This window comes from Oncorhynchus clarkii, chromosome 16, assembly GCF_045791955.1.
Source record: "Oncorhynchus clarkii lewisi isolate Uvic-CL-2024 chromosome 16, UVic_Ocla_1.0, whole genome shotgun sequence".
Lineage (NCBI taxonomy): Eukaryota > Metazoa > Chordata > Actinopteri > Salmoniformes > Salmonidae > Oncorhynchus > Oncorhynchus clarkii.
Window position 1 is genome coordinate 6,834,499 of NC_092162.1, and position 16,221 is coordinate 6,850,719.

General features: G+C 43.3%; 3 protein-coding genes across 3 annotated transcripts in view; 2 read left to right on the forward strand and 1 right to left on the reverse strand.

The window, feature by feature from the left end:
• Window positions 1–100: 100 nt before the first annotated feature.
• Window positions 101–7,528, reverse strand: LOC139367904 (partner of NOB1 homolog). Its single transcript, XM_071106280.1, has 7 exons — window positions 7,221–7,528; window positions 6,711–6,860; window positions 6,540–6,623; window positions 5,946–6,006; window positions 5,273–5,390; window positions 5,076–5,146; window positions 101–533 (listed from the first exon to the last, which is right to left on the reverse strand). Exons 1-7 carry the CDS (start codon window positions 7,419–7,421, stop codon window positions 466–468), a joined length of 753 nt encoding a protein of 250 aa, XP_070962381.1. The 5' UTR covers window positions 7,422–7,528; the 3' UTR covers window positions 101–465.
• A 205-nt stretch (window positions 7,529–7,733) lies between these two features.
• Window positions 7,734–14,413, forward strand: LOC139367419 (dynein axonemal assembly factor 10-like; the record flags this gene model as incomplete). Its single annotated transcript, XM_071105626.1, is given in 4 exon segments — window positions 7,734–8,069; window positions 8,448–8,548; window positions 10,834–10,964; window positions 14,312–14,413. Coding segments are annotated over 4 exon segments (520 nt in total), but the record flags the coding sequence as incomplete, so codon positions are not given.
• A 1,797-nt stretch (window positions 14,414–16,210) lies between these two features.
• LOC139367830 (cadherin-related family member 1a-like) overlaps window positions 16,211–16,221 on the forward strand; it is a 21,096-nt gene continuing 21,085 nt past the window's right edge. Inside the window, exon 1 of the mRNA XM_071106169.1 lies at window positions 16,211–16,216. Within this exon, the coding sequence (XP_070962270.1) occupies window positions 16,211–16,216 (6 nt within the window). The remainder of the gene's footprint in view (window positions 16,217–16,221) is intronic.

A 16,221-nucleotide genomic window follows, 5' to 3' on the forward strand; every position in this document is an offset into this window, starting at 1 on the left:
AATTTGGCACTTTACAGTCTCACACTAGGGTTTCTGCATTTTTATTTACATTAAATCAAATTTTCACTTTATGTGTAACAATTAATTGTTGGCCTCCAAATACTTTTAGGTTCAGATTTTATTTAAATCAAACTGAAATCCAAAAGACAAATTAGGGAAAAGGGGCAAATCATTTACATGCAAATATCCCCTGTGGGAAGAGACAGGCCAGTCCAGATGTCAAAGGCAGGTAGGCACTCCCCAGATCAATATGTCCAGCTTCAACAACAAAAGTCCTGGAAGATGTCAGGCAAGGGCCCACATCCAAAAAGCATCTCAGGAGTGCTGATCTAGGACCAGGTCCACCCATCCATATTACCTTAGGTTTAAAAAAAAAAAAAAAGAAGGCAAAACCGGTCTTCGATCAGAATCTTGGGGAATACCTGACTTTCATCAGGAGACGAGAATATAAATCCACGTGTGACTTTAGAATCTCTCTGCTGTCCTGCTGGCCACGACCCTGATGTTACCGTACACCTTAGAAGGGGGACTTCCTGTATGGGGAAATAGACATGTATAATATCAATAACATAGTACCAGTCAACAGTTTTAGAACACCTACTCATTCAAGGGGTTTTCTTTATTTTGTACTATTTTCTACATTGTAGAATAATAGTGAAGACACCAAAACTATGTAGTAACGGGAAAAAGTGTTAATACATGGGACTTGGGGGCAATGTTGAGACGTGACTATATGACGAATTCACATGGCCAATAGAGTGTGGTGTGAAGAAGCGCCGCCGATCCTTCGTGTCTAGAAGTAATTTAGTCATTGGCATTTCTGGATTAATCATTATATTAATAAACATCTTGATTCATTTAACAAATACGATAGTCAGTTTAAAAACAGGTTAAGGGTACAAGACTGTGTACATATCTGGATGTGTTGGCAAAATCACTACATATCCCATCGAGCCAAGTGGGGAGAGGCTGCACGTTGTCAGTTCCAAGACCAGTAAGAAATGTCTAGCTAAGCCGACGCCAATGGATCTCAAAACTGAACTTGTATCTGAGGTAAGTAGCAATGAAAACCTTCGCCACCGTCATCTTACGACACATATTTCAAACCATTCAACAAAACAAATCATTTAAGTTTCTTTCCAGAGTTTTGCAGTTGAGGATGCAGTATTTATGAAGTTTGGCAATGAGGAAGAAAAGTGGCATAGTTCAAATCAAATCAAATCAAATTTTATTTGTCACATACACATGGTTAGCAGATGTTAATGCGAGTGTAGCGAAATGCTTGTGCTTCTAGTTCCGACAATGCAGTAATAACAAGTAATCTAACTAACAATTCCAAACTACTGTCTTGTACACAGTGTAAGGGGATAAAGAATATGTACATAAGGATATATGAATGAGTGATGGTACAGAGCAGCATAGGCAAGATACAGTAGATGGTATCGGGTACAGTATGTACAAATGAGATGAGTATGTAAACAAAGTGGCATAGTATAGTATAAAGTGGCTAGTGATACATGTATTACATAAGGATACCGTCGATGATATAGAGTACAGTATATACGTATGCGTATGAGATGAATAATGTAGGGTAAGTAACATTTATATAAGGTAGCATTGTTTAAAGTGGCTAGTGATATATTTACATCATTTCCCATCAATTCCCATTATTAAAGTGGCTGGAGTTGAGTCAGTGTCAGTGTGTTGGCAGCAGCCACTCAGTGTTAGTGGTGGCTGTTTAACAGTCTGATGGCCTTGAGATAGAAGCTGTTTTTCAGTCTCTCGGTCCCAGCTTTGATGCACCTGTACTGACCTCGCCTTCTGGATGATAGCGGGGTGAACAGGCAGTGGCTCGGGTGGTTGATGTCCTTGATGATCTTTATGGCCTTCCTGTGACATCGGGTGGTGTAGGTGTCCTGGAGGGCAGGTAGTTTGCCCCCGGTGATGCGTTGTGCAGACCTCACTACCCTCTGGAGAGCCTTACGGTTGAGGGCGGTGCAGTTGCCATACCAGGCGGTGATACAGCCCGCCAGGATGCTCTCGATTGTGCATCTGTAGAAGTTTGTGAGTGCTTTTGGTGACAAGCCGAATTTCTTCAGCCTCCTGAGGTTGAAGAGGCGCTGCTGCGCCTTCTTCACGATGCTGTCTGTGTGAGTGGACCAATTCAGTTTGTCTGTGATGTGTATGCCGAGGAACTTAAAACTTGCTACCCTCTCCACTACTGTTCCATCGATGTGGATAGGGGGGTGTTCCCTCTGCTGTTTCCTGAAGTCCACAATCATCTCCTTAGTTTTGTTGACGTTGAGTGTGAGGTTGTTTTCCTGACACCACACTCCGAGGGCCCTCACCTCCTCCCTGTAGGCCGTCTCATCGTTGTTGGTAATCAAGCCTACCACTGTTGTGTCGTCCGCAAACTTGATGATTGAGTTGGAGGCGTGCGTGGCCACGCAGTCGTGGGTGAACAGGGAGTACAGGAGAGGGCTCAGAACGCAACCTTGTGGGGCCCCAGTGTTGAGGATCAGCGGGGAGGAGATGTTGTTGCCTACCCTCACCACCTGGGGGCGGCCCGTCAGGAAGTCCAGTACCCAGTTGCACAGGGCGGGGTCGAGACCCAGGGTCTCGAGCTTGATGACGAGCTTGGAGGGTACTATGGTGTTGAATGCCGAGCTGTAGTCGATGAACAGCATTCTCACATAGGTATTCCTCTTGTCCAGATGGGTTAGGGCAGTGTGCAGTGTGGTTGAGATTGCATCGTCTGTGGACCTATTTGGGCGGTAAGCAAATTGGAGTGGGTCTAGGGTGTCAGGTAGGGTGGAGGTGATATGGTCCTTGACTAGTCTCTCAAAGCACTTCATGATGACGGATGTGAGTGCTACGGGGCGGTAGTCATTTAGCTCAGTTACCTTAGCTTTCTTGGGAACAGGAACAATGGTGGCCCTCTTGAAGCATGTGGGAACAGCAGACTGGTATAGGGATTGATTGAATATGTCCGTAAACACACCGGCCAGCTGGTCTGCGCATGCTCTGAGGGCGCGGCTGGGGATGCCATCTGGGCCTGCAGCCTTGCGAGGGTTAACACGTTTAAATGTCTTACTCACCTCGGCTGCAGTGAAGGAGAGACCGCATGTTTTCGTTGCAGGCCGTGTCAGTGGCACTGTATTGTCCTCAAAGCGGGCAAAAAAGTTATTTAGTCTGCCTGGGAGCAAGACATCCTGGTCCGTGACTGGGCTGGGTTTCTTCCTGTAGTCCGTGATTGACTGTAGACCCTGCCACATGCCTCTTGTGTCTGAGCCGTTGAATTGAGATTCTACTTTGTCTCTGTACTGGCGCTTAGCTTGTTTGATAGCCTTGCGGAGGGAATAGCTGCACTGTTTGTATTCGGTCATGTTACCAGACACCTTGCCCTGATTAAAAGCAGTGGTTCGCGCTTTCAGTTTCACACGAATGCTGCCATCAATCCACGGTTTCTGGTTAGGGAATGTTTTAATCGTTGCTATGGGAACGACATCTTCAACGCACGTTCTAATGAACTCGCACACCGAATCAGCGTATTCGTCAATGTTGTTATCTGACGCAATACGAAACATCTCCCAGTCCACGTGATGGAAGCAGTCTTGGAGTGTGGAGTCAGCTTGGTCGGACCAGCGTTGGACAGACCTCAGCGTGGGAGCCTCTTGTTTTAGTTTCTGTCTGTAGGCAGGGATCAACAAAATGGAGTCGTGGTCAGCTTTTCCGAAAGGGGGGCGGGGCAGGGCCTTATATGCGTCGCGGAAGTTAGAGTAACAATGGTCCAAGGTCTTTCCTCCCCTGGTTGCGCAATCGATATGCTGATAAAATTTGGGGAGTCTTGTTTTCAGATTAGCCTTGTTAAAATCCCCAGCTACAATGAATGCAGCCTCCGGATAAATTGTTTCCAGTTTGCAGAGAGTTAAATAAAGTTCGTTCAGAGCCATCGATGTGTCTGCTTGGGGGGGGATGTATACGGCTGTGATTATAATCGAAGAGAATTCTCTTGGTAGATAATGCGGTCTACATTTGATTGTGAGGAATTCTAAATCAGGTGAACAGAAGGATTTGAGTTCCTGTATGTTTCTTTCATCGCACCATGTCACGTTAGTCATAAGGCATACGCCCCCGCCCCTCTTTTTACCAGAAAGATGTTTTTTCCTGTCTGCGCGATGCGTGGAGAAACCTGTTGGCTGCACCGCTTCGGATTGCGTCTCTCCAGTAAGCCACGTTTCCGTGAAGCAAAGAACGTTACAGTCTCTGATGTCCCTCTGGAATGCTACCCTTGCTCGGATTTCATCAACCTTGTTGTCAAGAGACTGGACATTGGCAAGAAGAATGCTAGGGAGTGGTGTGCGCTGTGCCCGTCTCCGGAGTCTGACCAGTAGACCGCCTCGTTTCCCTCTCTTTCGGAGTCGTTTTTTTGGGTCGCTGCATAGGATCCACTCCGTTGTCCTGTTTGTAAGGCAGAACACAGGATCCGCGTCGCGAAAAACATATTCTTGGTCGTACTGATGGTGAGTTGATGCTGATCTTATATTCAGTAGTTCTTCTCGACTGTATGTAATGAAACCTAAGATGACCTGGGGTACTAATGTAAGAAATAACACGTAAAAAAACAAAAAACTGCAGTTTCCTAGGAACGCGAAGCGAGGCGGCCATCTCTGTCGGCGCCGGAAGTCAGAAGAGGTTTAGCTATCCAGCTAGTTTAGCCAGGGAAAACAAACTCCGGCCTCGTTCGCTTGTGAGCCCAGCCGGGTGCACATGCGCACGTAAGCTAATTCAGGAGACAGTTTGTATGTCCTGATATCAGGAGCTGGCGGCGGTAAGTTAGATGAAACAATTCAGAGAAACAAATCAGATGACGTATATTTAAAGGTGATCGAATCGATATTCAATCTATTCAATCTATTCAATCTTGAAATCAGCTGTAACTGTCAACAGTAAAACAAAGCTTAAGAAGACGTATGAGTGAAACCTGAAAATGACGGGCCTCACTTCCGAACACTGTATCCTCCTCCCCTTCCTCACCACCACTCTACCAACTTCCACATCTCTTTCAGTCTTACCTAAGATGAGGTTGCATATCGCTGTCCGTGCCATCTTAATGTTCTGGAAAGATCCTAATATGTGTACTTTTCTGTAAAATATTAAAGACACCAACAACAAAAAAAGGCCATGATGAAACCATAAATAATAGTCTTTGAATGTAGACCTAGAATTCTAACTATTACATCATAACATGGGGCCATATAGCACTACTCACGAGTCTGCCAGAACAATCCTGGTCTTGGTCACATTTTCAATGGTGAATTTTGTTTTGCCTCCTTTCCCTGCTATCCTCCCAATAGCTCTGGACAAATGGTCTCCTTTCAGTGGTTTTACTGTCAACGAAACAGAAAAAAATTAGTACGGCGAGAAGAAGTTCACACACTTTAAAAATGCACTTAGTATGGGCAGAGACCGTGCATACTTTATTTATTTAACAGTGACAATGTACATCAATCAAAAGTTATGAAAATATTTAGCCAGCTGGCTAGTTTTCATCTGTTGTCCCGGGGCACAAAATATTTAAAAAAGGTAGACAATTAGACTGGTTTTACTGACAATAAAAACAATAAATTGAAAGAAAGAACCAAGACAGTCAGTGAAAAATGTGCATTTAGTAGTGAAAAGAGCTTGCATACTACAAACAGGGATGAAATTAAGATAACACACTAGCCCAAGGCTAGTACTTTTCAAACTGGGCTAGTAGAAAGTGATGCTAACTAGCTCGATGACTAGTGAAATGTTGACTTTTCAAATATCGCATGGCACAGAATGTCACCGGGGCAAGTACACTTTGTGGTTTACAAGCCTGGCTGGCCAGTGCCCATAATCCATTCCCGACTACAAATATTGTAGGTTGTAAAGGTAGAGCCAGGCAGGCCCTTAGTTACCATCTGTGACATCAAAGGTTTCCAGGAAAAGTTCATCCAATCTGATGAGAGCAAGGGCATCCTGGGGAGACAAGAGTGTTGTTTAGATTCAACACAACATGGGAGTTGTATTGTCAATAGACGTTAGGGTTAATTAATAGCCTATATTTAGACTAAACTTTAGAGACCTCCCAAGGGAAAGAGAGACAATGTGTCAGATTTATTTTACATGATAAACAGTGGGGTTGTATTCTCAATAGACATTAGGCTTTAGGCCAGTAGACTACTGCATGCTAGCGGTTCTGGTAGACTTCCAGGCATTGCGCTAATGCTAGTTAGCAATGGCTCACAAAACTGCCTTAAACTCCACGCAGTGACAAATGGTATCCATGAGTTAATCTGACTCTGGGTACGTAGAAAAACATAACAATAATTTCTACAATCTCTCACTATCCCTTTAAACATATTTGACTTGAAAGAAGGGAGATGGCCTGTAATTCTCACTATATCAATATAGAGCAGAGATAGTAGAGTGCTGTTGGATGACTGGATCCTTCTCATTTCATCACCCCAACAAGATAATGCCTTCCTTTCCCAGAAGGTGCTGCTGCTTACCTCAACCTGGAATCCTAGAACGAAGGCTCGTACGAAGTCTGCAGCTCTCGTGAGAGAGCCAATGTCCTGTGTGTCTTTACATGTCTGCAATGAAAGACACGTTCTTATTAAGGCCTACTTTCTAGACACCAATACAAATAAACATCGCTCAGGTAATCTCATTGCATTTACTTTAATTTCCACATTTCTGGTTTTGAGGTTGAATCTGACTTGGAGCTGTAGGTTCTCGACGATGGGTGTGAATATCTTCAGCCAGTTCTCCTTCAGAGGGGTATACCTGTGGGCCGGGACAGCAACCTTACGCATCTCATCAGAACCACCCTGAAACAAGGAGACAAAAAAAATATGACAGTGGAAATGTTAGAACTGTCATCGCAACTTCCCACAGTGGTATGCGCAGATTCATGACATTGTTGTGTAGCCTACACTAGAAGAAAACCCGCACTGGCTGACTAAAATGTAATCTTGTGAGACAGTGCCATTTAATATTTGTGGGGGCTAAAGGCTTCAATTTAGGCAGTGTAAGAATAATCCTAGCAATAGCGTGACATTGCGCATGTGCAAGACCCAGACCTTACACGGTACGAGAAAAATGTTCTACCCTAACAGGCAAAGTTCAAGCTAAGTGTAATAATTCAGTAACATATGTACTAATATATAAACATGTTGGATTTACTTTACCTTAAGTTTGTCGCCTGAAATGGGTGGAAACTGAGGCCGCTTGCATGCTACGGAGTCCTCAGCCTCCATATCGACTCCATCCATCTCGCGTTTTCGCTTCGATGTCTTCTTTGATTTCACCTTGACGAACGCTTCTGTTGTGTCTTCACTGTCTATAGTAGTAGCAGCTACCTCCGTTGTTGGATTATTATCAGTGTCCATAACGAATTTCGTTTTTTAACAGTAAATAGAGCCAAAATGTTAGGAGGGGTACATGAAGTTGTACACGAGGTTGTTCCCGTGTTTTTGAAAGGACCCAAAGTCTGTTCAACATGCGCCTGAGTGAAGTGTTTAATTCTGTATGGATTAAAAAAACACATGTTTATATGGCATTATATATATATTCATGTCTGCTAGGGAATAGTATGTAATGTTTTGGAAAATATAACGACATTCACAAGTATTCAACAAATATATTGTCTTTGCTATTTTTCATCCGGCTAAAATGTAGGCAGCACTTTATGTGGCCTTCCATGTCGTTCGTTTTGCTACAAAATCGTGTTGACAAAGTTGCCGAACCAAAAAACAAGTTTGCTATTATATTAATGTCAGAAAAATCTATATATCTTTCATTATTAGCGCTCATAACGTTTTCATCGTCGTTATTGTCATTCCAGGGAAGAAATGTCGACGCCATTTGAGAAGCCACAAATTATAGCTCACGTTCAGAGAAGTTTAAACTACACAGTGTTTGACAGCAAATGGATTCCTTGTAGTGCAAAGTTTGTCTGTCTGGGAAACTATGCAAGGGGCACCGGAGTGATGCAAATATACGAGGTGGAACATGGAGAGGTTAAACTCATAAAAGAGGTAGCTGATTTTGTATTGTTTTGTGCTTTGTTTTCGAGCTAGTTCAAGCTTTTAGCTAGCTAGCTACGTTAGCTTTCTAGTTTGTTCTAGAAATGTCGTTCGGATACCTTTCGTTACCATAGCAACTAGTAACACAAGGACCCCCTGTCCGTCTGTGATACTGCAGCAGCGATTGTAGCTAGATTGGTTTCTACGGTCACTTGACACTTGACCATGCATGTTCATGTTGTTATCCTTTACATTCGTTTGGACTCTACCGATAACTATTTAGACCCTTGTTTCCCAAAGACAAGACAGTAACTTTTTTTTTTTTTAGGCAATTCATCTAATGAATTTCAGTTATGGACAAGCATAACAATGTCCTGTTATCTTTCACAGATCGAGAAAGCAAAGCCCATCAAGTGTGGGACATTCGGGGCCAGCTCTCTACAACAAAGACATATAGCAACTGGGGACTTTGACGGAAATCTCAATATATGGTAGCCTATTTATTTACCAACTATCTGAAAAGACACATCACATGTCATGTCATATAGATTTACCCTACCACCAGCATGTTCTGCTATACACCATAAAAGCTATCCCTAATAAGGACATTGGTCCAGACGCCTGGTCCCAGGTCTGTTTGTACTAGCCAACTCCTTTGCGACCACATAGGAGGTGGTGGCTATACAGCATTAACAGATCTGGGATCAGGCTATGTGTCTGTTAAGTCAAATTAAATGCAGTTTGTCACATGCTTTGTAGACAACATGTATCGACTAACATTGAAATGCTTACTTACGGGTCCTTTTTAACAATAATGAGAGGAAAAAAAAGAGTAACACAAGGAATAAATACACAGTGAATACTGAATACAAATAATATGGCTATATATATGTGTGTGTGTGTATGTATGAGTAGACAATAATAATATATATATATATATATATATATATATATATATATATATACACTCACACATACTGGACTCTACCCACACATACTGCCCAGTCACTTTACCCAAACCTATATGTACAATACCCCCTACCTATATGTACAGTACCCCTGCACAACAACTCAGTACTGGTATATATAGGGAGTACCAGTACTAAGTTGTTGTGCAGGGGTACTGTATATATAGGTAGGGGTAAGGTGCCTGGGCAGTATGTGTGAGTGTGTGGGTAGAGTCCAGTATGTGTGAGTGTGTGGGTAGAGTCCAGTATGTGTCGGGGTGTGGGTAGAGTCCAGTATGTGCCGGGGTGTGGGTAGAGTCCAGTATGTGCCGGGGTGTGGGTAGAGTCCAGTATGTGTCGGGGTGTGGGTAGAGTCCAGTATGTGTCGGGGTGTGGGTAGAGTCCAGTATGTGTCGGGGTGTGGGTAGAGTCCAGTATGTGTCGGGGTGTGGGTAGAGTCCAGTATGTGTCGGGGTGTGGGTAGAGTCCAGTATGTGTCGGGGTGTGGGTAGAGTCCAGTATGTGTCGGGGTGTGGGTAGAGTCCAGTATGTGTCGGGGTGTGGGTAGAGTCCAGGATGTGTCGGGGTGTGGGTAGAGTCCAGGATGTGTCGGGGTGTGGGTAGAGTCCAGGATGTGTCGGGGTGTGGGTAGAGTCCAGTATGTGTCGGGGTGTGGGTAGAGTCCAGTATGTGTCGGGGTGTGGGTAGAGTCCAGTATGTGTCGGGGTGTGGGTAGAGTCCAGTATGTGTCGGGGTGTGGGTAGAGTCCAGGATGTGTCGGGGTGTGGGTAGAGTCCAGGATGTGTCGGGGTGTGGGTAGAGTCCAGGATGTGTCGGGGTGTGGGTAGAGTCCACGATGTGTCGGGGTGTGGGTAGAGTCCACAATGTGTCGGGGTGTGGGTAGAGTCCAGTATGTGTGTGGGTAGAGTCCAGTATGTGTGTGGGTAGAGTCCAGTATGTGTGTGGGTAGAGTCCAGTATGTGTCGGGGTGTGGGTAGAGTCCAGTATGTGTCGGGGTGTGGGTAGAGTCCAGTATGTGTCGGGGTGTGGGTAGAGTCCAGTATGTGTCGGGGTGTGGGTAGAGTCCAGTATGTGTCGGGGTGTGGGTAGAGTCCACGATGTGTCGGGGTGTGGGTAGAGTCCACGATGTGTCGGGGTGTGGGTAGAGTCCACGATGTGTCGGGGTGTGGGTAGAGTCCACGATGTGTCGGTGTGTGGGTAGAGTCCAGTATGTGTGTGGGTAGAGTCCAGTATGTGTGTGGGTAGAGTCCAGTATGTGTCGGGGTGTGGGTAGAGTCCAGTATGTGTCGGGGTGTGGGTAGAGTCCAGTATGTGTCGGGGTGTGGGTAGAGTCCAGTATGTGTCGGGGTGTAGGTAGAGTCCAGGATGTGTCGGGGTGTGGGTAGAGTCCAGGATGTGTCGGGGTGTGTGTAGAGTCCACAATGTGTCGGTGTGTGGGTAGAGTCCAGTGTGTGGGTCCAGTAGAGTCCAGTATGTGTCAGTGTGTGGGTAGAGTCCAGTATGTGTGTGGGTAGAGTCCAGTATGTGTCAGTGTGTGGGTAGAGTCCAGGATGTGTCAGTGTGTGCGTCCAGTAGAGTCCAGTATGTGTGGGTTGTGGGTAGAGTCCAGTATATGTCCATAGAGTCAGTACAAGGGAGTTGGTGGAAAAAGGGTCAATGCAGGTAGTCTGGTAAGCCATTTGATTAGCTATTTACAAGTCTTGTGACTTGGGGGTAGAAGCAGTTCCTGTTGGTTCCAGACTTGGTGCTGTGGTACCGCTTGCCGTGCAGTAGTCATCTGATCCTGATATCCCCTTGTCTGTCTGTAGGAACCTGGAGGTGCCTGATGTGTCTGTGTACTCTGTGAAGGCCCACAAGGAGATCGTGAACAGCATAGATGGTGTCGGGGGCCTGGGGATTGGTGACGGGGCCCCAGAGATCGTAACTGGGAGCAGAGATGGTAATTATTACATATAGTTTTTTAAGATGACTTTAATCCTGAGGGTGTGGCTAGGATTCTTAGGCAATCACTCGTAGGATGCTGTAATAGAAGATAGAATACAGACAAGTCATAAATGCAATAACATCAACTGAGTTTTAGTTTCAAGTACAGGATACACATGGTGTACAGTGTACACCGTCCAACTGAATGCTTTCACGCAGGTTCCTTCTAGACAACCCAACAACAATAATACATAATAAAAGATAAGAATACCAACATATACCAACAAGTAAAGGGCTCAGTAGAATAGAATAAACATTTTAGCATAAATATAATACAGTAAGGCACAATTTATAGTACAATATTTACAGAGCCTTCAGAAAGGATTTAATCTCCTTGAATTTTTCCAGATTTTGTTGTTACAAAAAGAGGGATTAAAATTGATTAAATTGACATTTTTGGTTGGTCAACGATCTACACAAAATACGTTAATGTCAAACTGGAAGAAAAATCCTAACATTTGAATATTTTATTTAAAAAAAAATACAAGATAATAATAACTCATCTTGATTAGATAAGTATTTAACCCCCAGAGTCAATACGTTTTAGAATCACCTTTGGCAGCGATTACGGCTGTGAGTCTTTCTGGGTAAGTCTCTAAGAGCTTTCCACACCTGGATTGTACAATATTTGCACATTATTCTTTTTAAAAGTCTTCAAGCTCTGTCAAGTTGGTTGTTGATCATTACTAGACAGCCATTTTCTAGTCTTGCCATAGATTTTCAAGGCGATTTAAGTCAAAACTGTAACTAGGTTACTCAGGAACACTCAACGTTGTCTTGGTAAACAACTCCAGTGTATATTTGGCCTTGTGTTTTAGGTTATTTTACTGCTGAAGGGTGAATTTGTCTCCCAGTGTCTGGTGGAAAACAGACTGAACCATGTTTTCCTCTAGGATTTTGCCTGTGCTTAGCTCTATTCCGTTTCTTTTTATTATTAAAAAAAACTCCCTAGTCCTTGCCGATGACAAACATACCTATAACATGATGCAGCCACCACCAAGCTGGAAAGTATATGGAGGGGTACTTGGTGATGTGTTTTGATTTGCCCCAAACATAATGCTTTGTATTCTTGACATAAAGTTAATTTGTTTGCCACATTTTTTGCAGTTTTACTTCAGTGCCTTTATGCAAACAGGATGTATGCTTCCTTCTTTTCACTCTGTCAATTAGGTTAGTATTGTGGAGTAATTACAGTGTTTTTGATCCATCCTCAGTTTTCTCTTGTCAGCCATTAAACTCTTTAATGGCTGTTTTAAAGTCACCATTGGCCCCATGGTGAAATCCATGAGCGGTTTCCTTCCTCTCCGGCAACTGAATTAGGGAGGACGCTTGTATCTTTTGTAGTGACTAAGTGTATTGATACACCATCCAAAGTGCAATAAATAACTTCACCATGCTCAAAGGGATATTCAATGTCAGATTTAAAAAATATAAAAAAAATACTCACCGACTAATAGTTGCCCTTCTTTGTGAGGCATTGGAAAACCTCCAAGGTCTTCGTGGTTGAATCTGTGTTAGAGATTCACTGCTCGACACAGGGGGACAATTGTATGCGTGGGGTACAGAGATTAGGTAGTTATTGAAAAATCATGTTAAACACTATTATTGCATACCAGTAAGTCCATGCAACTTATTATGTGACTTGTTAAATAAAGTTTTACTCCTAAACATATTTAGGCATTCCATAACAAAGTGGCTGAATACTTATTGACTCAAAACATTTCAGCTTTTAATTTGTAATTCATTTGTAAAAGTTTTGAAAATACACAATTCCACTTTGACATTATGGGGGTATTGTGTGTAGGCCATTTGAAAACACATCTCTCTTTAATCTATTTTAAATTCAGGCTGTAACAACAAAATGTGGGAAAAAAGTCAAGAGGTGTGAATATTTTTTGGGGCGGAATGTTTAAATTGCACAGTATTTAAGTTGTGCAGTGTCTAGCAATAATAAATACGAGTCTTGTAGCAGCAGTTGTGTGTGTGTGTGTGTGTGTGTGTGTGTGTGTGTGTGTGTGTGTGTGTAGTATTACTGTGTATGGATGAGTGTTTGTCTGTGTGGGTGTGTCCATGAGTGAGTGTATGTGCAGAGAGTCAGTGCAGGTGGTCAGTCCAGTTCAAGTGCAGTCTGTTGGCTTGTAGATATAAACTGTCACTGAACCTGTTGGTATCAGACCTCATTCTCCGAAACCGTCTGACGCCTACTCAGCGTCTCACAAAGGCACGGCGGTTGGAACCGAAAATCTTACATTTGGATTCATCAGACCAAAGGACAGATTTCCACCGGTCTAATGTCCATTGTGTTTCTTGGCCCAAGCAAGTCTCTTATTATTGGTGTCCTTTAGTAGTGGTTTCTTTGCAGAAATTTGACCATGAAGGCCTGATTCACACAGTCTCCTCTGAACAGTTGATGTTGAGATGTGTCTGTTACTTGAACTCTGTGAAGCATTTATTTGGGCTGCAATTTCTGAGGATGGTAACTCTAATGAACTTATCCTCTGCAGCAGAGGTAACTCTGGGTCTTCCTTTCATGTGGCGGTCCTCATGAGAGCCAGTTTCATCATAGCACGTGATGGTTTTTGCCACTGCACTTGAAGAAACTTTAAAAGTTCTTGAAATTTTCCGGATTGACTTACCTTCATGTCTAAAAGTAATGATGGACTGTCGTTTCTCTTTGCGTGTTTGAGCTGTTCTTGCCATAATATGGACTTGGTCTTTTACCAAATAGGGCTATCTTCTGTATACTACACCTACCTTGTCCCAACACAACTGACTGGCTGGAATGCATTAAGAAGGAAAGAAATTCCACAAATTAACTTTTAACAATGCACACCTCATAATTGAAATGCATTCCAGGTGACTACCTCATGAAGCTGGTTGAGAGAATGCCAAGAGTGTGCAAAAAGCTGTCGTCAAGGCAAACGGTGGCTACTTTGAAGAATCTCAAATTTAAAATATATATTTGGTTACTACATGATTCCATATGTGTTAGTTCATAGTTTTAATGTCTTCACTATTATTCTACAATGTAGACAATAGTTAAAAATAAAGAAAAACCCTGCAATGAGTAGGTGTGTCCAAACTTTTGACTGGTGCTGTATCTCGCTTCTACTCAAGTGTTTCCTTTATTTTTGTCAGTTGATTGTGTATTCCTCAATGTTGATGGATGAGTCCTGGATGGATGAATCTTTTAACATGTTCTAATCTGTAATCTCAAAACAGTCCTGCAAAGCCCGGCATCTTACGTGAGGCATCATAATAGGTTTTTAATGTTATCCCTGCTGTCTGTTTTCTGTCTTCCAGGGACAGTGAAGGTGTGGGACCCCAGACAGAAGGACTCACCTGTAGCTAACATGGAGCCAGGGGAAGGGGAGGCCAAGAGAGACTGCTGGACCGTAGCTTTTGGTACGTATGAGAGAGAAATGCTAGCATACTGGTAACCCATGGTTTCCCAAGCTGCGTCGCTCCTGTCACTTCACTCATCTGCGCTCATCTCAAATCTGCATTGGGCCGCAGAATTTATAGATCTCATGTTGTCCTTCGCTTACATAATTTAGCAAAGCATAGGTCCTAAATGGTTAAGTTACAACATTTTAAAATCCCATCATAGTGATCAGTTAACCCGTCTAAGGTCCGTTTGACCATTTCTTTCCCAGGCCACGCCTTCAACGACCAGGACCGCTGTGTGTGTGCTGGATACGACAACGGAGACATCAAGCTCTTTGACCTCAGGAACATGTCTCTCCGGTGGGAAACCAACATTAGAAATGGGGTGAGACCAACTGAAGATACCAATGGCCGGGGTCCTGCACCCAGATTAAAGGGAAAGTGCAAGAGTTTGGCAATTAAACCTTTTCTATTTACCCAAAGTCTGATTAACTGATGGGTACCAATTTTATGTCTAAGCGTGCAGTGTGCTAGCAGTACCTGTATACCTCCAGTCATTGTGCTAACACTAGTTAGCAACAGCTCACAAAACTACCTACAACCTCCTTCATAGTGGATACAGAGACATAAAAATGTTATCAATTAGTTAATTTGACTCTGGGTAAATAGACATTAGGGCTGGCTTCCTGGACACAGATTAAGCCTTCTTCTCAACTAAAATCTCACACTGTCCCTTTAAACCCAGTTCTATTCAGAAATGCACTTTCAATGGGGATTTTAGTTGAGAAGAATGATTAGGTTCTGTTCTATCCACATCCAGGAAGTTCAGCTTTACAGCGTGATTGAAATTTAAAGGTAATGTTCCCGCTTTAGCGGAGACTGCATTCGGGGTAAACGCTGCATATGTCGGCTCAAATCAGAAATGACCTTCACATCACGGAATCTGTAACGTTTCAGCTTTACCGACTGAATAGAGCCTTTAATCTGTGTCCGGGAAACCAGCCCTTTCTGTCTGTAGAATGATATGGTAGTGGTGGTCTATACCTGCTTTTTGGTCTTATCGATATTGACACAGTAACACCCAACCCTTCAAATGGTGAACAGCCAACCTTTATATTCATTAAAGGTCCTGTGCAGTCAAAATTCAGTTTTACCTGTGTTTTGTATCATATTGTACAACAGCGGATGAAACTAACGCTGTAAAAGTGTGAAAAACGTCAATCAGTCTTATTTCCTGATAGTTGCTGGTTGAAAATACAATCTACACTGGACCTTCTAATCAGCCTGTTTGAATGGGCGGGAGTTTTGGCCTGTGTAGTAGACCAATAACAATGAGTTCCAAACCTCTCTGCCAATAACAGCTAGTTAAGTTTTCCCCTCTCGGATTTTGCAAGAAGCTAACCACATAGCCAGATAAAACCAAATGTATAACTGCAGCGCATTTAGCACATTTTAGACAGTTCACTTAATAGTTGGCAAACATTTAAGTGTGAATTCCATACAGTAACTAGGTCACCTGGCGCGTGCTGCACAACCGTGAATGACTCACGAAGCTCCGGTCTCTCGTCATTGTAAACAAACATGTGACTGGGGACAACCGGTAAGTTTCAGAATGAAAAATCATGTAACAGGCCAAATGAAGGCAAGCTCATAACCAGTTCACTTAATAGTTGGCATACATTTTAAGTGTGAATTCCATACAGTAACTAGGTCACCTGGCGCGTGCTGCACAACCGTGAATGACTCACGAGGCTCCGGTCTCTCGTCATGTGACTGGGGACAGTTTCAGAATGAAATAATCATGTAACAGGCCAAATGAAGGCAAG

Bases quoted from the DNA above. Each gene is read 5' to 3' on its own strand.
- LOC139367904 (XM_071106280.1), bottom strand. From the start codon at position 7,421: ATGGACACTGATAATAATCCAACAACGGAGGTAGCTGCTACTACTATA. The intron at 6,007-6,539 runs GTAAGCAGCAGC...TTGTCTCCCCAG, and splicing joins TTCTAGGATTCCAGGTTGAG to GATGCCCTTGCTCTCATCAG. The intron at 5,147-5,272 runs GTGAGTAGTGCT...AATATTTTACAG, and splicing joins AGGATTGTTCTGGCAGACTC to AAAAGTACACATATTAGGAT.